This window comes from Acomys russatus, chromosome 1 (assembly GCF_903995435.1).
Source record: "Acomys russatus chromosome 1, mAcoRus1.1, whole genome shotgun sequence".
Classification (NCBI taxonomy): Eukaryota; Metazoa; Chordata; class Mammalia; order Rodentia; family Muridae; genus Acomys; species Acomys russatus.
In genome coordinates this window covers 89,198,053-89,221,080 of record NC_067137.1, presented here as the reverse complement: position 1 = coordinate 89,221,080, position 23,028 = coordinate 89,198,053, and the positions used below count along the sequence as shown (strand labels likewise).

Below are 23,028 nucleotides of genomic sequence, written 5' to 3'. Positions count from 1 at the left end.
GGACCTGGCATAGGCTTTTGAGACCTCAAAGCCCACCCCACTGACACACTTCCTCCATAAGGCCACACCTACTCCAACAAGACCACACCTCCTAATTCTTCTAATCCTCAAGGAGTGCCACTCCCTGATGACTGAACATTCAAATATATGAGCCTATGGGGGTCATTCTTATTCAAAACCACCACAGGAAGCCACTTTAGAAAGCTCATCAGATACAGTATCTCTGAGAACAGAAACCTAGTACCCTAATAAATTAAGGGTTTTTTAATTATATGCACATATAAGTGCATATATACATTTGTATGCATACTAGTGGGTAGCCAGTCTCTAAGATGGCCCCAGTGTTCCTCACGGTTTGTGTTCATGCCTTCTGTGGTCCCTCTCCACACATCAAGTTTGTCTGTGTGCCTTCAGAATATATAAGAAATGACGGCACACAACACTGCCATTTCTACCTTGTTCCCTGCCCCACATACACGAGGCAGTCAGCTGTCACAGCATGAAGGCACTCAAACACTCCTATGGAGAGGTTCATGTGGCAGAGAACTCCTCAGCCACCTAAGTGGGCCACCTCAGAGACGGTTCCCTCAGATCCAGCCAACTTTTCAGCCTCGACCAATACTCTAACTGTAATCTCATAGCATATCTGAACCAGAAACATCCAACTAAGCTGCTCTCAAATTCCTGGCCCAAAGACTCTGTATGAGAAAATAAATATTGCTTTAGCCATTGAGCTTTGGAGTGATTTGTCAAGTGACATCTAAAGATACACAAATTTTAGGGGAAAAAAATTCCTAAAAAAAAAAAAAATCCTAAAACACTCATTAAATGCTCATCAATATTTTTTTGGTGTTTTTTGGTTTTGGGGTTTTGCTTTTTTTTTTTGTTGTTTTGTTTTGGTTTTTTGGGGGATTTTTGTTTGTTTGTTTGTTTTTTAGTTTTCAAGACAGGGTTTTTCTTTGTAATAGGCCTGGCTGTCCTGGACTCGCTCTGTAGACCAGGTTGGCCTCAAACTCACAGAGATCCATCTGCCTCTGCCTGGACTAAAGGCATGCGTCACCATGCCCGGCAATTAAATTTTCTTAAGTGCACTATTTGATAATTGTAAACAAATTTACATAAATTAATATTAAATGTGTGTAAGTAAGTTTTTGAAATGAACTACCATACTCTAAAATTGTAATAACATTAAAAACTGTAACTCCATTTCCATGGGATCCAATACCCTCTCTACTCTCCATGGGTACTACACACACATGGTGCCTAGATATAATCAACAGCAATATATTAAATGTTTAAGAAATTATTCAAAAAATAGTTACAGAAAAGGTAATTGGTAAAAGATAAGAAATAAACAATAAAAATAAATTAATAGAAGAGAAAGAAACTAGAAGTCCAAAAAGAATAACAAAAAAAGCTGAAGACTATAAAAATATTCAAACTCTATGTTTTTTAAAGTGTGAGAGAGAAGACAAAATAAGTAGAATTGAAAATAGGAAGGAAGACAATGCCATACATAAAATTATATTTAAAGCATAAGAAAATGAATAACTTTATAATAATAAATTTGAAAACTTAAAGAATATATTAACCAGGAGTGGTAGCATATGCCTTTAATCCCAGCATTCAGGATACTGAGGCAGGTCAAACTCTGTGGGTTCTAGGCCAGTCTGTTCTACAGATAGCCAAGGCTACATAGTGAAACCCTGTCTCAAACACACACACACACACACACACACACACACACACTCCTAAAAGTGTCATTTGCCAAAACTACTCAGAGAGAAATAGAAACTGTAAGTAGTCCTATAATCATTAAAGAAACTAAATTCTTTTTTTCCTTTAATTCTCCCACAAAGAAAATAATCACACAAGGCACTCCTTGAGGCAAAATTCTAAAGCGCAATCTTCCTTATGTGACAGCTCTCATGCATATAAAAAGGAAGCAATATTCCACAATCCATTATATTAGACTACTACAGATTAATGCAGACAGACAACACCATAAAGAAAACTTAAATCCAAAGATCTACCATAAATACTAATATAGAAATCTCTACTATTAGAAAAGTGAATCCAGGAGTTGAAAACCAAAATGATTTGTCATGATCAAGCTGAGCTTCTGCCATAGGAAAATGATGATTCACTTGGTAGGGAACCTGGAAATATTACTCACTTCATATTAAACCAACATAGAAGATGCTCATTTCAATCCTTGCAAAGAAGGCACCTGATAAAATTCAACACTAAACCAATACCATACCTAGGAAAAGAAGAAAATTTCCCTGATTCTGATTCAAATACTTGGAACAAACGTTATAGGTTAGATGACTTTCTTTCACTTTCTATCTGGAAATTAAGATTAACAACAGAACATCAGAAACCATTTAAATTCATTTCCCAAGTGTGTATTTCCTAATAAAGATATTCGCTTACATAATCATAGTGCAATTAGCAGCTTTGGTAATCCTATCATTGCTCAGCTTGCTAATTTCTGTCACTTGATTCAGTAAGACTTTCCATCATTTTTAATGCTGAAAGAAGAAAAGGGTAATAGTGTTACTCATTATGGTAATTATTTTAATTAATTTATGCCTTGTTACCGTGTCTGTGTATAATGTGGAGGGAGATGCGTGCCACCACTCACATGTGGAGGTTTAGGAACGGAGAAAGCTTTCTGAAGATGGTGCTCTCCACCCACCCATCCCTATGTGCACCCCTGACGCCACAGTCAGAACATCAGGCTTGGACGACAAGCTCCTTTACCCCACTGAGCCATCTTGCTGTCCCCAAAATAATTTTAATCAACTATATTAACATCAATTAAAAGTAAAAGCTGGAGAGATGGTCCAACAGTTAAGAGCACTCACTGCTCTTGCAGAGGATCTGAGTTTAGTTCCCAGCACCCACAAAATAGCTCACAACTCTGTAACTCTGGTTCCAGTGAATCAAACTCCCTCCTCCATCTGCAGGCACTGAGCACACCTGTAATCACGGTACTTAGGAAGTGGAAACAAGAAGATAACAAGTTCAAAGCCAGCCTGAGCTATACCAACAGACTCTGTGATGAAAGAGACAAGGAGACAGGAAGACAGATACAGTGGAGAAATACAAAACAAAACCACAAAGAAATAGTCCACACATTCACAAGAGGAACTAAACTAAAACACAAACAGGCATTGGTGTACACTGGCATGGATGTGTGGTTGACTATGTATTTAGCACATGTGAGGGCCTAGATTCAAGACCTGGCACAGAAAAGAAAACAAACAATGCTAAGTGTTGGTGAGAGTGTATTGGGGGGAAAAAAACAACCATATGGGCGCCCGTGAGGGTGCAGAATTGCTATAGATACTTTGGAAACCAGTCTGGCAGAATTTTGTTTTGTTTTGTTTTGTTTTTTGTTAAGATTGGGTTTCTCTGTATAGCCTTGGCTGTCCTGGAACTCACAGCAATCCACATGTACATTACATGATCCAGTCTCTCCAATTACTCCTAGATGAGTATTTACCATGAGTAGCAAAAACCTATATCATAGCCAAGCGATGGGTGGTCCACACCTTTCTTTAATCCCAGCACTTAGGAAGCAGGGCAGGCAGATCTCTGTGAGATCAAGGACAGCCTGGTCTACCAAGTGAGTTCCAGGACAGTCAGGGCTATACAAGGAAATTCTGTCTCAAAAAACCAAAAAAAAAAAGTTTTTTATACAAACGTAACCATAAATGTTGTTACTTATGGAAACCTATCCAATACCTATCAACTAATGAGTGGTAAACAAAATATGCCATATTTGTTCAGTGGAATATTAATAATAAAAAAAAACAAATCCTTAATATGTGCTATAACATTTAGTTACCTTAAAAAATGCCATGTGAAAGAAACTAAACAGAAATGACCACAAATCACTTAAGTTCTTCCCCACCCCCCCTTGGTTTTTTGAGACAGGGTTTCTCTGTGTTATCTTGGCTGACCTGAACTTGCTTTGTAGACCAGGCTGGCCTCGAACTCACAGTGATCTGCCTGCATCTGCTTCCCAAGAGCTGGGATGAAATACACTGGCTTCTCTTCAGATCGTAAAAATCTTTCATCTTTTACCTAAGTTCTTTTATGTAAAACACTTACAAGAAGCAAATCTACAGAGAATAAAAATGGATCAGTTTCCTGTGCTTAGCATGGGAGTGAGGATTCAAAAGTAGAGCAAAGAAGCATCCTGGATGTAACTGCTGCAGTGGCTGCACAGCTGTAAGTTTACTTGCATCACATTTAGTTACAGTGTGTGGACTCTAGGTATTGAACTTATACCTGAATTAAGCCATTTTTAAAGTATCCAAATGACATCTAAAAGATCATCAGTAGTTAGGAAAAAAATAAAATTAAGACCCAAAGGATAAGCTGGCCGTGGTAGGATATGCCTGTAATCCCAGCTCTCAGGAGGCAGAGGCAGATGAATCACTGTGAGTTCAAGGCCAGCCTGGTCTACAAAGTAAATCTAGGACAGCCAAGGCTACACAGAGAAACCCTGTGGGGGTTGGAGGAAAGACCCTAAGGATAGACAGAACTCTGATTATAACAAGGTAAGAAGATATGAGCCAGAGAGAATTTCTGTGCACAGTTAGTGGGAGTAGGAGCAGTACAGGACTCTGGAGGACAACTAGTCCCGGCTGTGTGAGGTTACCCATGTGTAACCCCACAACCACCAAACCCCTCCAGGGCAGATGCTGGAAGCAGTGGCCACACGGAAAACCCTTCAGGCTTTGCATACCATATGGTCTCTATCACAACTAATTAAACTCTGCCCTTGTGTCACAAGACAACCACACACAAAATGTAAACAAATGAGCTTAGCCATAAAACTTATTTGCACAAACAGGCAGTGAGCTGACTTTAACTGCTGGGCGGTGGTGCTCCAATTCTTGCATCAGAGAAAAACGTCCGTGTGTATTATCTAGCAGCCATGTATAAAAATGTCCACAGGACTTACTCATATTAGTGTCCAGTGAGAAACAACCCAAATGTTCACTAATAACAAAAAAAGTAAATCGTGACGTATTTTCAAAATGAAATATAATACAGCAATGAAAGTTATATCCATGCTACTTGAAGTAAAATGAAAAAAATCTTCGAAATAACATTCATAAAGGAGACATGAAATATACCTTAACCACAAATATATGCTTTTTAAAGTTCAAAATAAGCAAAAAATTTAAAAACTGTGTATCTGCTCTTTAGCTATAAAGTAAAAGGAGTCTACAGAGAACGGCAAAAATTCAGGGACGCTAAGATAGTCCCTGAATTCAGCTGAAAGCCCCCCAAAGATCCTAGAAATAGCCAACACAAGTGCAGAACGTGAAGAATTTGTTAGTAATCAGCATTATAAGCCCACCAGTTGGGTCATAAAAAAACACCCAAAAGCTTCTAACTTCCACTTGAATTCAAACAGATTTGGTAAGTGAAGTGACAAGGTGGGGGGAAATGACTGTAAAACCCAAAAAGAAAATACATGCTCTGCTTAATCTTCTTCAGCCTCATTTTTTTTCTTTGTAAGTAAATCTATAACTCCCTCAATATTACAATCCTTAATTGACCTGGTTCAGTCTCATCTCAAAATGATTGTGTAAAGTGTGATTCTGGCACCATCTGGTGGCAATACATGACAACAAGCCCTTCAGTGAGCTTTTTCATTAATCAATCATTTGTTTAACTTATTTATTTATTTAATATCTACTAGACATAGCAGTCTTTAAATCCCTCTAGGGATATAGGAAATAAAATATTACCTAAAGCAGGGTTCTTTTTTTTTTTTTTTTCTTTTTGGTTTTTCAAAACAGGGTTTCTCTGTGTAGCCTTGGCTGTTCTAGACTCCCTTTGTAGACCAGGCTGGCCTCGAACTCACAAAGATCTGCCTGCCTCTGCCTCCTGAGTACTGGGATTAAAGGCGTGTGCCACCACGCCCGACCTAAAACAAGATTCTTATCCTTAAGAAAAAACTACAGTTAAATTATGATTATGAGAACTATAAACACAAACACACAAACACACACACAGATACACACACACACACACACACACACACACACACACACACACTGGGGATGTAGCTTTGTGAGCCAGACATTGCATAAGCTTGAAGTCCTGGGTTCAGTACTCAGGAACACACACACACACACACACACACACACACACACACACACACACACACTCACATACAACATGTGAGCTCTTAGAAGTTTGCTTCTAAAATTTTCAGACAATGAGTTCTTAGGAGTTGCTAATAAGCAGTCACACCCATACACACCAATGCAGCTTTAAGGAAAGGAGCCACACTGCTCTTGATACTTCACTCAAAAGATAAGAGCCTAATTTTCTCTTCCCTTCCACTGAGCTGGGCCTAAGCCTCACTTACAAAGAAGAGAACCTGTCATAAGCAGTGGTATGGTCACCGATCACGCCACGGTCACTTCCATCTTGCTGGCTTCTGGACGCCGCACCCTGAGTGAAGCCAGCCAGCATGTCATAAGAAGATACAGGCAAACTATGAAGACCTCACTTAGGGAAGAATAGCCAGAATACAGCACCAGCTGCCAGTCATGTGCGTGAGTGCCTTGGAGTCAGCTCCACGGGCATCTCGAGCTATGGCTGAGTGCAGGCACTGCCAACATCACTCAGCTCAGACACCCCCAAAGACACTGAGAAGCCAGTGTTTATTGTTGCCTTATGCCACCTAGCTTGAGGATAATTCATCACACAACAACTTAAAATAATATGGTAAGTTATCACCTCCCAGAATCAAATGCTATCAATAGCAGAAAACAAAAATAACTTACTATAGTTTAATATATTATTTGCTCAAATATTATCAAAATTGATGCCTATTAGAAATCTACTAAGTAGAGATCCGTTTTTTACTTCACTTAAATTACTTCCTAATACTATTTCATAGTATTCACCATTTCATGTGGTACATGCATGCATGTGTGCGTACCTATGTGTGGGGGGCGTGCATGTCATGGGGCCTGAGACCAACTTAATATTTTCTTCTCCTCTCCATCATATGCTCTGAGACAGATGCAGCTCCTCTCCGTATTACAGACATCCACCATCTCATGCTTTGGGGCAGATGCAGCTCCCCTGCGCTGTGCTGGCTTTGCAGACACACAGCACTGCACCTGGCGCCTACATGGGTGCTGGGCATCCAGACTGAGCTCCTCATGACTGTGAAGCAAGCTTAAGCCTGCCCACTGGGCCACCGCTCCAGACCCAACACTCGTCACCTTCTAAAGCAACACAAAGAAACCAAACATGGATGCACCTAATTGGTCAGCAAGGCTTTAGTTCAATACCTCCATTTATAAAGCAACTACAATGATCCTATCTGGAGGACTACAGCAGGAAAGCATGTAGGACTTAATGTACATTTGTTTTCATGAGATAATTTACGCATTTTTTTTTTATTAAACATTCCTCCTGGCTCTGATACTCATAGCAAAAGGTATGGATTTCCTTTACCTCTGTGAGAGATCCGCAAGCAACACCACCGTACAGAGCTTCATCCAAAGCAGAAAGGGTAGTGGGTAGGAATGCTGGTGAGAGGGCCCCCGTCCTCCGTGTCTTTATCTCATAAGCCTGAAGAAGTGAATCGTGAAGTTCCTTTCAGCTGTTAATCAATCAAAACCACAAACCAAATCTGTACCCACAATCCACCCTTCTTCCCTTTACTATTCATTTGACCAGTGAATATTTACGCAGTGCCAATGACCATGCTAAATTATAAGGACGGACTATAACAAGCAGCTACCATGCTCACAGACCTACCGCAAGACAAGGACTATGGGATCGGAACACTGAGAGATCTCAATGTTAACAAGAGATGGAGACTTATAGGCTACACCTGACCCAGACCTGGTGGTCTGGACGGCTTCAACTGAGGAGCCAGACGTTTGTGCAAAATTCTGAATCCACTGTTAGACGTTCAAAAGGAATGTGAGCATTGCGGCCAAAGAGGCAAGGATGGACACAGAAAGAGCAAGAAGTGGGAAAGAAGAAGAGGGAGCTAACAGAAAGAATAATTAAACAGAGTCCACTTGGAACTAGACCACAACAGCAATGCAGCTGGAGAAGCAAGCGGGGCGGGACCTCACGCCATGACCTCAGGGGCAGAGGCAACATGATCACAGTTGGAGGAGACTGGAGACCTAGGTGAGAAATGGCCCTAGAAGGCATCCACACCAAGTTCCTGTCTGTGACTGTTGCTACAGCTGGAGAAAGGCTCTGCAGATGTGACTGACTTAAGACCTTGTGGTAAGGAGATAATCCTGTATTATGTATGTGGACAACAAATGCCAATGGCAAAGTATTCTTCTAAGACAGAGACAAAGGCAGCTTCAGCAGAGGAGCATGTGATGTGAAGATGGAACAGAGGGGAAGTGGCCACCAACCAACCAGCTTTCTTCAGCAACTGGAAGAGGCTAGGAAGAGGCTCTCCCCTTGATGCTCTAGAGAGGTGCAGCTGTGCCGGAGCCAGACCCTGAGACACCAACGTTCTCTTCTTCAAACCTACCCATTTGGGGTAAATACAACAAATTATCATTTTTATTTCCTTTTTATTTTATGTGGATGTTTGTCTGCATGTATGTCCGTGTGCCACATGCATGCCTGCTAACTGACAAGGCCAGAAGGCATTGGATCTCCTGGGACTGGAGTTAAGGTATGATCTGCCATATGGGTGCTAGGAATTGAACCCAGGTCTTTGGAAGAAGAGGCAGTGCCCTTAATTGCTGAGTCATGTCCCCGACCAAACAAATTATTATTTTGAGAAAATAGTAAGGTTGGCTTAGAACAGATGTTCTTGACCTGCGGGGTCCCAACCCCCAAAAGACCTCTGGAAAGCACAGATATTTACACTACAATTCATAAAAGTAGCAACATTACAGTCATAAAGTATCAACAAAATAATTTTACGGTTGGGGAAGGGGTCGCCACAACATGAGGAACTGTGTAAGAGGGTCTTGCATTAGGAAGGTTGAGAGCCACTGGCTTAGAAGAATAGCTTGAAGATGGACGACACTTGAATGTAAGACGCGTGTCAGGAAGCTATTATGATCATTCCGAAGGATGATCACGGTAGCTCAGGGAGCATAACAGAAGTGAGGATATAAACAGAGTGCTCACAAATGCTGCACAGCAAATTAGAAGGGTGTGCAACGTGATGAATTCCTTTTTTTTTTTTTTTTTCCCAAAACACAATCTGAAAGTGAGTAACCGTAAGCACACTCCCGGTTCTTACATGAGCTCATGCTAGAGCATGCTTCACAAACTGGCAACAGAGAAAGATGCTCTGAGGGAAACAGAGGAGCTTTGCCCGGTGAGACTTAAGTCTAGTGGCTCCATAATCATCCAGAATCGCTCGACACTGGCATATATGTGACTGACAAAGACTCCAAGGAGCCTCCCGGTTTCTTCACATAAGGTCACAGCAGGATGGCCACAGTGAAAGCCTTGTCTACAAACATTCCTTTGTGTACAAAGCAACAGTTCAAACTGTGGATCCTAGCCAGGTGTGGTGGCCCACGCCTGTAATCCCAGCACTCTGAGGCAGAGGCAGGTGGATTTCTGTGAATTCAAGGCAGCCTGGCCTACAAAGTGAGTCCAGGACACCCAAGGCTACACAGAGAAACCCTGTCTCAAAATAAATAAATAAATAAATAAATAAATAAATAAATAAAACAAATTGTGGGTCCTCTATGACCTATCAAGCCACTTAATGTGTCTACCCCCAAGTTCCCGCTTTTAGCCATTACACAATCAGACATACAGAGTCTGCACTGCATGGAGTCAGGTTATCTTTGACTGTATAAAATTCAAGCCGTCACGAGTTGTGGCAACCAGGCAGAGGGAGAGGAATAAGTAGGCAGGGGTTAGGGAGCATGCGTCTCTTTCCTTCTTTTAGGTTTTACTCTCTCATTTGGAGGACCTCATCTGTGAGGCTAAGCCTACTTCCGAATAATTCACCCTCCCAAACTGCTCCAACACCACACTAACAACCCAAGCTACAACCACCGTCTGTCCAGAACACAGCAAAAGATATGTTAGTAGACTTCTGAATATTTTCAATGTGCATTCAAGACCTATCTTCTTCAAATACACCCACTGTACCCTCTGATGACTTACCACGTTTGGAACAATGTCCAAAATCCTTACTGTGGCCTACAAGATGCCACACTGCTTCCTGCTTCTCTCACTGGCTGCTTCTTTGCATCTCTCTCCTTCCCTGTGTTCCACCGGCACAGTCTAAGCTAATTGTTGAGCAAGTGCCCTTCCCAGAGTCTTTGCATTTGCTATCCCGATGACCAGACGCTTCTCTGCCCCACCTCCAGCCCACTGTCTTTTCCTGCCTCCCCATCCATCCTTCACATTTTAGCTAAGCACTGCTTTCATGCGGGAGCTACCCTGACCCCTTGTTGCTAGGTTATATGTACCGTTTGCATCTGTGAGGCGCAGGCCTTGCTGACTGTACGCAGAAGCTCATGGACACCTGCATAACTCAGGCCAGTCACTTTCATAAGTTCCAGTGGGGAGAGACATAAAAAGTCCTAAAAATAAAAAAAAAAGGGGGGGGGGTTAAAGAGAAATATTTTAACATACATGTGTAACAAAGATATAAAAATTAAAAAAGAGCCGGGCGTGGTGGCACACCCCTTTAATACCAACACTCGGGACGCAGAGGCTGGCAGATCGCTCTGAGTTCGAGGCCAGCCTGGTCTACAAAGCGAGTCCAGGATAGCCAAGGCTACACAGAGAAACCCTGTCTCAAAAAAAAACAAAAAACAAAAAAACAAAAAAAACAAAAAAAAGAATTTAAAAAGAAGTGTTCATCAAGGGCTTTTTTAATTTAAAAGAAAAGCCAATATAAAGCAAAAGAGAAACTTTGGCCGGTCACTGTTGATCTCTAGACAGAAGTGACACTTACTGCTGACAGATGTCAGCCTCCTTTCTATTCCTCCACTGAGCCGCTTCATCCCACGCACTCCTTACCTCAGCCACGTGAGGCGCAGTCTTATTTATACTCCATTACAGACTCCAGATGGCACATCTCCGGAGACCCACCAAGCAACTTCAGGAACAGCACAGCCCAGTGCAAGTTTATCTAAGTACTGTACCTGAGTTTAGGCCCAAGTTTATGGCCAGAAAAGATCAAGTTAAAGGCAGCGTGCTGGTGGCGCTCAGCTTTAATCCCAGCACTCAGGAAGCAGAGGCAGGCGGATCTCTGAGTTGGAGGCCAGGCTGGTCAGCCAGGGCTACACAAAGAAACCCTGTCTCAACAAACAAACAAACAAACAAACACAAACAAGTGTTTGGTTTTCTAGGCTAAAAGTTAACTCAGAGAAAAGTATTTGACAACTGAGAGAATAATGTTGACTACAAAAGAAACTGTTTAAGTCATACTTTTAAAACCATTTAAATATAAATTATTATTAAATATATTTTAAAAAAACAAAGATATCCTTAAAATAAGCAATCCCTAAAAACTGTAATTTGTTGTGAAAAAGAACTGAATGACAAGAATTTTAAAATGAAATTTTAGCCCTTATTTACCCTCATAAGAGGGACACTCTTTATTACTGTACTTAAAGATGCAATATATGAAAAAAAAAAGAATGAAAAAGAAAAAAACTTCTTTGTATACATTTATCAAGCCAGTCCTAAAAATATACTGCCAGGCTGTGGGTGTAACTCAGTTGTAGAGCACTTAAACCTGGGTTTAATCCCCAGCATTAGTAAATCATAATAACCCAAATTAATTTTTCTTCTAAGAGAAATCATCACGCTGTAATGTCACTTAAGTCATATCTCTAGAGCAATGATAAAAAATAAATTAAGTGGATTAAACTGGGGAACATCAAATAAATTTAATAGGCATTCCTCCTCATACCACGACCATGCTCAGCCTAAAATACAGAAATACTGGACTTCAGTAAACAAAATTCCTGGGGGAAACGGAGCCTCAACCACTTTTGGAAAGCACCATTGTTTAACTTATTCTTGTATGTCCAAGTTTTTATGTTCATTTTCGTCTAGGTGTGTGGTGGCAAGAAGTCAGCATGGGCTGTCTCCTTCAATCCCTCTCTGAGCTCTGACCTCTGAGATGGACTTGGGGGTCACAATTTGGCTAGATTGGCTATGCTCCTGTCTCACTTCCCTGGAGCTAGCAGCTCAGGTGTGCGCTGCCAGGCCTGGCTATGATGGTGCTGGGCATCCGAGCTGGCAAGGACTTTGTGGGCTCCACCATCTCCTTACATTCCTAAATCTTTATAACCCAAGTTTAACAGTTATTAAGCTACACTTAAAATTAATTTTTTTACATAAAATGTATCTAAAGATACGGGAATTTTACCTGACAGTTAACAATCTGATGTCTACTCAGACGATCACACAGCTCTTGCGATAAACCCACTCGTCTTAGTTTCTTGCTGCTCATATTCCCAGGTCTCCCAAAGAAGAATCTTGAAAAACATAAGAAAACAATAAAAATTATAGTAGACATACTATACAAAATATCCTGTAAAACAAAAAGCACCTGAAACTTCTCTATGTACAAAACAAAACATGAAAGAAATGTGACTCAAAAAGTAGGGGAGACACTTGCTTACCAACCATGTACACAGAGAAAGAAGGCAAGCTCAGAAAATATCTTCCAAGCAATTCTTTGATATTCCCTGACCTTAACAGCACTTCACGTTCATACAGTGATCTAATTTGCCTTGCTTGCTACAATGAAACACTGGCCACAAGCATGTCGGGAAGAAAGGGTTTATTTGGCCTACAGATTATGTTCCATTATCAAGGGCAGGTAAGGCAGGAGCTGAAGGAAGAGACTGAAGCAGACATGGAGGCTGAGGCCACAGGGGAATGCTGCTTACTGGCTTGCTTCCCCTGCTAGCTCACAAGGCATCGGGCTCAGGAACAGACCCACTCACAGTGAGCTGAGCCCTCTCGCATCAACTAGCAATCAAGAAAATGTCCCCATGGATAAGCCCACAGGCCCTTCTGATGGAGGCAATTTCTCAACTGAGGGTCCCTCTTCTCAAGAGGCTCAAGGGTCAAGCTGACCACCAAAACTGGCCAGCACTTGTAACACCTTAAGATACTGAGTGTTATTTACAAATTTCATTTGGTTCTGTAATCTTCAAAACACATTTCCAAAAGCCAATCAGTACTGAACTGCAGCAAGAACAAGCCGACATCTGCTACATATCAATCAGGCTCCATGACTTTATATGTGCTATTCTCATGAAAGTAGACTTTGCTAACACATGGGAGAGCTATCCCACTGTCATCAGAAAATTATATATATATATGATTTATAATGTTATCCAGGCAGTTTGACTGATGACTACTGTAGAACCACAAATCTTGCTTTTTCTAAGAGTTAGAACAAATCAAATGAGACTTTGCTACTATACGTGCAGTCACTAAAATGCTTTATTATTCTAGCTGCTTACTGTCCCATATGAAATTAAAATGGGACCTTCTTGTGCCTTGCTAAATGAGACTCGTGGAATATCTGTCTTTGGGAAGTTGGAACAGTTGCAATCGCTATAATAACACATGCAAAGAAGAGGCTGTGTATCTCGTTGAAATGGCAAAGCATCCTCTAGAAATAATAGACTAGGCACTCACTAGTCCATGGAATAAAGTAATGAGAATCAATGGCTACAAAACATCTACTGCCAACACTATAGCCCAAGTCCATTTAACACTTCAATTGCCTGAATTACATTAAATCCCTTTCCTCTCCTCCCTCCATTCCCCATCTTCAACTTTCCTCTCTCCTCACAAAAACAGAATACATTCCCTTTATTTCTGTCAACGGGAATTTGTTGGGGCTGACTTGTTTCCTTAAGAGAAAGTTTACCAACACATATCCGCTATTCCACTACCTACTGCATTTCAGATAAGGTAGTTCTAAGTAATAACATCATCTAACAAGTAAGTCCAAGCCATCAAACAAGAACAAAAAACACCTCCAACCCCAAATTACAAAGGCCTCAGCAATAACTACTCTGATTCAATGGCACCACTCCCGGCACTTACCCTCACTACTGCCTATAGCTTCGAGCTATTTTCCTACCCTCCCAAATATAATACAGTATAAATTCTCCAGATTTAATAAAAATTCCTCATTCCTTTGCTCCATTCACTACATTTCTTAAGCACATGCAACGCTGAGCTCATCTCCTGCTTTTTGCATACTTACAATTGAAAGATGTTGCAACTAGGCAGCACGTATTGTAATTGCTATGTAATCTTGCTGCCGAAGCAGACAGGGAGAAGTCTCAAACTGGCCTGGGGGGGGGGGGGAAAGAAAGAAAAGAAAATCAGGTTGAATGTCACAATCCTACTAAAAGCAGCTTCCTTAAAAGTCAGTTTCGTTCCTTCAAATGTTTCATGAGACCATCAGACCACAGGACAACTTCCAAACTTTTATGACCACTTTTTTTTTTTTTTAACTTGAAAAGGGGGTCCCTTACTTAGCTCCCACTTAAATATCAGAGTGCAAGGCTCATTCACATTTGCCTTTCCTGGCAGTTTACTTCACTCTCCGGAGCTCTGTTTTTCTCACGTGTAAAATAAGGATGTTTGTCATGTGTAAAGCAAGTACTCCAGAGCTCATAATGCTCAAAGTGTGCTTCTTGTAGCATGACCATTCACAACGTTAGGTTATTCAAGCAGGTGTATTTCCCCACGCAAAGCCTTCACCAGCCACTTCCTCTCCAGGGCTACTTCCATACTTTGCACTTATATTTTCTTTAATCTGATCTGTGCATTATAATAGTTTATGCTTTTCTTTCTTCCTGACCTGCATGTGTGCTCCTAAACGTGTACACACACCCACAGGAGTCTTGGAGACTGAGGAGATGACAACTCAGACTGAGCTTATGTTTGGCACTCAATAAAAACAGTGAAGCAAGCCAGGTGTGGCGGCGCAGGCCTTTAATCCCAGCACTTGGGAGGCAGAGGCAGGTGAATCCCTGTGAGTTTGAGGTCAGCTTGGTCTATAATGTGAGTCCAGGGATACACAGAGAAACCTTGTCTTGAAAAAAAAATAGTGAAGCAATAAAAATAGCTGTTTTGATGGAGTTGGGAACTAATTTATTTATCGGGCCCTTATTGTGCGCCAGACACTAGTTTCAAATGTTTTTACTTCTTTTCACACAGAAGGCTACTCAACCCACCAACTATCCAAGGATAGAGCCCCCATTCTAACCCAGAAATCTGACTCAAGTCCACACTTTTTTTTTTCCTGAGACAGGGTTTCTCTGTCCTGGACTCGCTTTGCAGACCAAGCTGGCGTCTCTGTCCTGGACTCCCTTTGCAGACCAGGCTGTCTTCGAACTCACAAAGATCCGCCTGTCTCTGCCTCCCGAGTGTGAGATTAAAGGCGTGAGCCACCACGCCCGGCAGATTCCACGCTCGTAAACAAGTGTGACAATCCCTAAACTTGCACGGATCCCTAATTTGCCCCGAAGCGGAGGGAGAGGCACCAAGAGATAGAAAACCTCACGCAGAACGCCTAATAAAACTAAGCATCACCCGCCTCCCCAGAGGAAGTCGGAAATCCTAGGACCCGAGAGGGCGTGCCCTGCACCCAGGACTCCCCGCCACCCCGCGATCAACATCTACAGGCCCGGAGAGGGAACGCGAGATAATGAGCACACTCCCTTCCCCACAACTGCCCCCCTCAGAAAACTCCAGTACCAGGTCAGCAGGATCGAACTTTCAAAGTTTTCCCCACCCTCACTTAATTACCCGCGAAAAGTGAGAGCAGCAACAACTGGGGCGCTGGTTGGTCCATACTCTGGAGATTTATCCAATCAGCAGCAAGTAAATGCTCGGGTTGGCCCCGCTGCATTCTGGGAACTGTAGTTTAGGCTCATTGTCTAAACGAGGGGAATTCTGTCGAGACGAGTGTGAAGTATGGAAAACCTTGACTGGAAACTCTTTGCCTCAGTGAATCGCATTTTTAAAGTTAATTCTGAGCCAGAAAAGTATCTTTGGAGGATTGAGAGGTTGAGGGGTTGGAGAAAACGTGGGCAATCCGCCTATTCAGTTTTGGGACAAAAGCTCAGTGTTTATTTTTGCTTTGCATTTTTCACTTACATGGCGAAAATATTTGGAAAATACTAGAAGCTCCTCAAACTAAAATATACATCGAAAAAACCCCACTAAGTATGGTTGAAAAAAGAAATAAAGGAAATCAAGTAGGTTTAGTATTAAAGCGTTTAAGAAAAACTTATAAATTTAAGAACTGGATTGATCACAGAAGTTATGAAAACCCTTTGCTCACTCTTTGCTTTCAGTTGTGCAACTCCTCTGTGCCGACCTCAGCTTCTGATATATGTATGATAATTATATAAAAATAAATAAGAATAAATGCAGGAGGATTCATGACTCGTGTGGATAGTTCCCAGGATCTAAGACTGGGTTGGCCCTAGGTAAATATTAACATAAAATACAAGGGGGAAAAAAGACAGTGTCGAGGCGTGGAAAGTGGAACACAGCTATTCCTGGCCCCAATTTCCCCGAAATACATAACTGAAAGTGTGGCGACGAGGATCAATCATAATTAGGGAGGGTCCTCAGCCCCGTAGCTAGCGGATCTAACTCTTCCTTAGCAATCAGGTGGTATCACGTGACTCAAACAAATATGGCCCTTGATTTGCATCTTCCCTCTTCTGAACCAATAGGAGTGGCGCTCTCATTCGTCATCGCGGGCCCCTTCCACCACTCTTTGCAGTGGGATCCGTCACCTGACTGAGATCAAGCATGGCTGCCCTGGAAGCTGAAATGCATTTGACTCCCGGAGCAGGTGAGTGTAAGGCGCAGGAAAGACGGCGTGGGTGCCGTCCACGACCCCGCTAGGGGGAGCATCCCGGTCCCCTAGCCTCCCGGCTCTCCAGTTCAGTCCGAGATTGATCTCCTGATCTTCTGTCGACTGCCTTTACAGACGGCTCTAACCGAGTTTCTCATCCTTACCAAGGCATCCACCCACCCACCGATTTGTAGTCTGACTGACAAAAATGTTAAGGAGGGAATGCGGAAGAAAAGTTATGTGTCTGTGCCCCAAGCTAACACAAATATTAAATTTATTATTTGTGGGTCTGCGTTAGGAGATGGGATCCGCCCCTTAGAAAAAGACGGTGAGGGTTCTCAAAAAGAGATAGTAACAGGTCAAACTCAACCTAAAACAATCATTTAAAAAGTAAGTTCTACCTTTTCCCTGCGGGCCAGTAGCTGGTGGTTGGTCTAAACAGTTTCATTTCTTCTCAGCTGGCATGTTATTTCTGCGGGGTGCTCCACGGATGAGAAAATTGAGAATGTGTTCCTTGTAACCCCTCGCGTTCTATCTCCCTGCACTCTGTGCTGGGAAAATGAGTTACCCGTTTGGAAAAGAGGAAACTGCTACGGAAGAGCAGCTCTTTGAGTTTTTCTGTGAGTGCCTGCGGAGGGGAGACTGGGAGTTGGCCGAGGCATGTGTACCTCAGCTGCACAAGGGACAAGGGGAGATCCCCAAAAAGGTGGAAGATATACTACAGGCGCTGGTGCAGTGCCCCAGTCAGCTAAGGTAAGCGATCTCCTTTCCTACCAGCATCTCAGAGAGGAAGAAATGTGGTTCAGGATTTGGACTCTGGTCTTTATGCCCTTGATCAGCTACTTTCTTAAAAAGTTAGCAGAAGTAAAGGGCATTTCAGTGTTCTGATATTTTGTCTGTGTAATATAGTTTGCATTTGATATTCTCCACTGGTTTTGGATTACTCTCTGGAGCTGAGTTTAAGTCTGGCTACCAAAAGGGCCCTGAAATTACTTCTTGTTTATTATCCATAGGAGATGGTGAACTGCATTTTGTCTCCAAAAGACAAACTCTATTCAGTCCTCTTGCTTCTATGATTGATGTTGTTGCTTTAACAAAGAATTGAAAGTGCATTAATTTAAAGCCTTTCATTTTGAAATAATCGTAGACCCACAAAAAGTTGAAGAATTAGCAGAGTTCAGGGTAGCCCTTTCCCCAGACTCCCCCATTGTGACGTCTCATCCAGCTGCAGTAAAACATCAAAACTGGGAAGTTGGCCTTAGTGCATTACTGTCAGCTACCATAAAGATCTTGATTTTCACCATTTGTAAATCTGCACTTGCTTTTTACCTGTAATCCAATGCAGTCTTACACACTTGTTATAAAGATCCACTTTATTGCCCACTGTAATAAAGACACAGAAGTCCTGCTTCCCTACACAAGACTTCTCTCACTCCTTGCTGTATATTGATATTCTGGCCCCTTCTTGCATCCTGATAACCACAGTTCTCCATCCCAGCTCTCTAATTAAGTTCTTAGCAGTGCCGTTAACTAGTGTCATGAGAGCCAAATGCGCTATTTTGTTCTTGCTCTCACTTTTAACTGTTCTCTTATAATCCTGAAGAAGTACTGGATTTGCATAGGAAACCCAGAGAAAGAAATGACTCTTCTGTTACTTTTCACCCTCACATTTGGGTACTAGGCTATTACTGCCCAAACTACTGACTTCAAAGTAGGGCTTAAGACTTCCTGTAACTAGGTTGTTGAAAATGAATTTCTGTGAACTCCCTTAATTCTCTTAGATTTGATTCATTTTCCATGTTCAAAAGTACACTTAGCTGGGTATGGTATTCTAACCCGTACATCTTAACTGATGCAGTATAGTTAGGTCATGAGTTCAAGGTCAGCCTGGACTACATACAGTATGAGACCTTGTCTCAAAAAAGAGTGGTGTATGCGTGCATTCGTGCGTGTGCGTGTTTCGGGTAGCATTTGTTATTGTGACTTTGTAGGAGTATACTTAAAAATAAGACTGCTCCAGGTACAGAGGCTGAGGCAGAGGAGGATCCCCTGAACCTGGGAGTTCCAGACCAGCCCACATACCAACATTCCTGCTGGGAAGATAAAATACAGTTAGGACAGGTGGTTTGGCCATTAATGGAAGCTGGCAGTTACGCGATTCTGTGTTGTTGGACTGTTACTTGCAATCAAGAATTTCTCACTAGGACTTGCCTGTTCTGATTTAAGAGGGACTGACGGAAAACTGAAATACAAATCTTGAATCACAAAAGAGAAAGGGTCAGTTGAAACTCCTCTTTTACTATATCTGTTTATTTTATTTTTCATTTTTAGATGTGGGCCAGACATCAACCCTCAAAGACTAGCCTGGCTTTGGCTTCTTGTACTGGAAAAATGGCTGACCCAAGAAAAGGTCTGTGGGTTTACATCTAAATTTTTCCCTGAGGCTAAGACTGAGAAGAATTTGGAAGGAGTTAGGAGATTTTCCTTCCATCTGTTACTTCCTTTATCCCATGGTTGGTTGTTGCCTTTCTCAGTGTTGACTTGCTTATTAATTTGCCATGGTACCTTGGCATATAGTAGCATTAGGAGTGATGCAATTTTGTTAACTGTCTCTAGGAGTCTTGCTCTAGAACAGAACTTTATGGAGCTCAGTGACTACAGCAAGATGGGTGGGACATGGTGGTACAAGCCTGTAATCCCAGCTACTCAAGAAGCAGACAAAAGAAAATTACTTGCCAGGCGTGGTGGCACACACCTTTAATCCCAGCACTCGGGAGGCAGAGGCAGGCAGATTACTGTGAGTTCAAGGCCAGCCTGGTCTACAAAGGAAGTTCAGGACAGCCAAGGTTACACAGAGAAACCTTGGCTCAAAAAACCAAGGGGAAAAAAAAGGAAGGAAGGAAGAAAATTACTTGGCCTGGGCAACATAATGAGACTCGGACACACACGCACACACGCGCGCGCGCGCGCGCGCACACACACACACACACACACACACACAGAGCCCTCACATTTGTCTCATGAGAAATGACTCCAGGAAAGGCAGAGATGAAACCAAGATCTGATCTTCCCCTATTCCTGTCCATTTTCCACTACAGCATTATTTTTCACCTGTATGGACTTTAAAGTAAGAAATTCCATTTTTGCTGGGTGGTAGAAGTGTACATCTTTAATCTCAGCACTTGAGAAGCAGAGGACAGGAGGATCTCTGTGAGTTCAAGGCCAGACTAGTATATAGAGAGAGTTCCAACACAGTCAAGGGTACACAGAGAAACTTTGTCTTGGGGACAAAAAGAAAGAAATTCAATTTTTAAATGTTCATTATTTTGCCTAATTTTTCTTGTATTTGTTGTTTTCACTCACCAAAATTAGTTTTATGTTTAATTCCATTTTTGCACATTTGCCCAACCCATAACTGTCCAAAAGTACCAGAAATTTCTCATCTAAATGTAACTCTGTTGCTGCTGTTGGTTTTGAGACAAGGTCTCTTTGTAGCTCTAGCCATCCTGGAATTCACTCTGTAAACTAGGCTGGCCTTAAACCCAGAGATCTACCTTCCTCTTGCTCCTGAGTGCTGGGATTAAAGGCTTGCACCACAACTGCCCATCCTAAATGTATCCTTTAGACAGACCCTTTTGGGGGGCGGGGTTGTCTAGCAAAGAGAAATTACAGAAAGACTAAAAGAAAGAGCAAGTAAGAGAAGCAAAAATGTAAAATACTGAAACCTGGGCTAAATAAGAGTCTGAACTAAGGAGGAAAAAAAGAACAAAAATGAGATAAAAGTAGAAAAGATTCCATAGCATCTTCAAAGGGAGAGGGGAGGGGAGAGGCTCTGTCACTGAATAAGGTTCTTCCTATTACAAACATGGAATCTGTTGAACTAACTGACCTTTCCCCACTGAGGGAAGAGGGCAGCTTGATTCCTTGTGGCCTCGCTGGCTGCTTATTCTCTGGAAGGTTGCTCAACACCATGAGGTGCTGAATTTCCCCTGCCTGGCTCCTTGGCCTACCCGAGCATTACTCTCTCTCTCTCTCTAGTTTATAAAGCTCCAGAGTTCCACTTGGCTCAACAATTGTAGGAGTGGTTTTGTTGTCTGGAGAATTATAAGCTGTTTAGAGGAACCACGTCTCCAGGTGCATTTTGGAGTACCACAAAACCTGCTGCGGCTTTGTGCTCCAGAAACGTAGAGCTGCTCGCTTTCCGCAGGCTCCCACTGCCTGCCAAGAGCTGCCTTTTAGTTATCCATTGGAGCAGCGGCGCTGTGCGTTGTGTCTTCCCTTCCCTCACTTTTATCTTCTGCCTCCTTATTTTGCAGTGATTTAGGCCCACATGTGTATATAGGTGTAGCTACAGCAGTGCTCACTCATAATCGGCTTCTAACAGTAGAAAATTAGAAATAGTTCTCGTGTCCATGCTGCACGGGACTGGTTAGTGAACAGGACCATAGCTATATCTAATACACTCTGCCACTGCTCAAAATCATATGGTAAATGGATTTTCAGGGTCATTAGTAATACTTCTCCTTTGTTGGGGATTTTATGTTCTATATATTACAGTTTATATATTTATATATTTTAACTTTTCTACAACAAAAATGTACTGCCTTTTTATTTATTTATTTTTTGTTGTTGGAATAATTAGAAAATACTCTAACCATTTCTCTTCAAGTAAAGATTATTTTTTAAAACACATAACTGTATGCCACGGGTTTCTTTGATTTGGAAATGAAATACAACTCCCCTATGCCAGGCATGCATACAAAATAAACATTAGGTTCCTCACCTTTAGTTTCCCCCCCCCCCCCCAACAACTGGTATTCAAAGGATAGAGAATAACAAAAGCATGGTTAGGTCAAAAGAGGATTATGGGGCCATGCCCTCCCAGGCTTTCCTGTAAGTGCTTTGCACACAGCAACAAAACTTTTCTCCTTTTTGTTTTTTTGAGACAGAGTTTCTCTGTGTAATAGGCCCAGTTGTCCTGGAACTCAGGCTGGCCTCAAACTCACAGAGATCCTTCTGCCTCTGCCTTCCTGAGTGCTGGGATTAAAGGCGTGTGCCACCGCACCCAGACACACCAAAACTTCTTGACGAAACGCTTGAGTGGTTTTTCAAAAAGGAGTCAGCCTTGGTGCTGTGCTCATCCCTGCTGGAGGGGAGCGAAGGCAAGAGGACAAGAGGGCCCTGAGCACATGAGATGCCCGGGCGCCATAGGAAGATCGTGTCTCCAAAAAAATGTCCTATGGAAAGGACAAACCTTGGAGTTTGAGGCTAATCATTGTAGGCTTTAATGTGTGTGTGTGTGTATACGCATGTTCATATGGATGTGTCCATGTATAATGGCACATGTACATGTGAGGACGTCGAAGTCAACAACATCAGGTCAGTTGGGTTTCTTCCTGTTTCTGTCCTTTTTTTTTTTTTTTTTTTAAGGCAAAGTCTCTCAATGAACCAACGAACCTGACACTCATCAATTTTGGCTATACTGGCTGGCCAGAAAGCTCCCAGAATCCTTCTGGGCTAGGATTATATGCTGTAATCAAGCCCAGATATTTATTGTTGTTTGGCTTTTTATTATGTCTCTGTGTTTGTTTTTATTTATATGGGTGTTTTGCCTGCGTGTATGTCTGTGCACCTTAACAAATGAGCCATATCTCCAAAACAACTATTGGAGTTTTAGTTTATTTTGTTTTTTGTCTCATTTTGTATCTCTGCCTGGCCTAGAACTCACTATGTAGACCTTACTGGCCTTGAGCTCACAGATGTCTCCTGCTTGTGCCTCCCAATTGCTGGGACCACAGGCAAGTGCTGGGGTAAATGGCATGTACCACCACACCCAGCACCACCACCCCACCCTTTTAGTGTGGGTACTAGGGACCTGAACTCAGGTCCTCAGGCTTGTGGAACAAGTGCTTTTCCAACTGAGCCATCTTTCCAAACACCTGCATATTAATTTAAAGAATGTTCATGTTTAGCCAACTTTATTTCCAAAGGGAAGCATTTAAAGACATATCCAAGAGGGCTGGAGAGATGGGTCAGAAATTAAGAGCACTGGCTGCTCGTCCAGAGGACCCAGGTTCAATTCTCAGCACCCCCACATGCAGTTCACAACCATCTGTAACTCTGGTCTCAGGAGGATCTGATGTCCTCTTCTGGCCTCT

General features: G+C 42.2%; 2 protein-coding genes across 3 annotated transcripts in view; one reads left to right on the top strand and one right to left on the bottom strand.

Annotated features, from left to right (window-relative positions):
* Rad51b (RAD51 paralog B) overlaps positions 1-12,494 on the bottom strand; it is a 507,656-nt gene extending 495,162 nt beyond the window's left edge. For both annotated transcript variants that reach the window (XM_051148369.1, XM_051148362.1), the window contains exons 1-3: positions 12,392-12,494; positions 10,476-10,589; positions 7,507-7,623 (exon numbers count right to left, since the gene is read on the bottom strand). In XM_051148369.1, coding sequence (XP_051004326.1) covers positions 7,507-7,623; positions 10,476-10,589; positions 12,392-12,475 — 315 coding nt within the window. In that variant the 5' untranslated portion in view covers positions 12,476-12,494. The remainder of the gene's footprint in view (positions 1-7,506; positions 7,624-10,475; positions 10,590-12,391) is intronic.
* A 4,300-nt stretch (positions 12,495-16,794) lies between these two features.
* Positions 16,795-23,028, top strand: part of Zfyve26 (zinc finger FYVE-type containing 26) — a 62,860-nt gene continuing 56,626 nt past the window's right edge. The window contains exons 1-3 of the mRNA XM_051148375.1: positions 16,795-16,867; positions 17,329-17,623; positions 19,202-19,280. Of these exons, the coding sequence (XP_051004332.1) occupies positions 17,430-17,623; positions 19,202-19,280 (273 nt within the window). The 5' untranslated portion in view covers positions 16,795-16,867; positions 17,329-17,429. The remainder of the gene's footprint in view (positions 16,868-17,328; positions 17,624-19,201; positions 19,281-23,028) is intronic.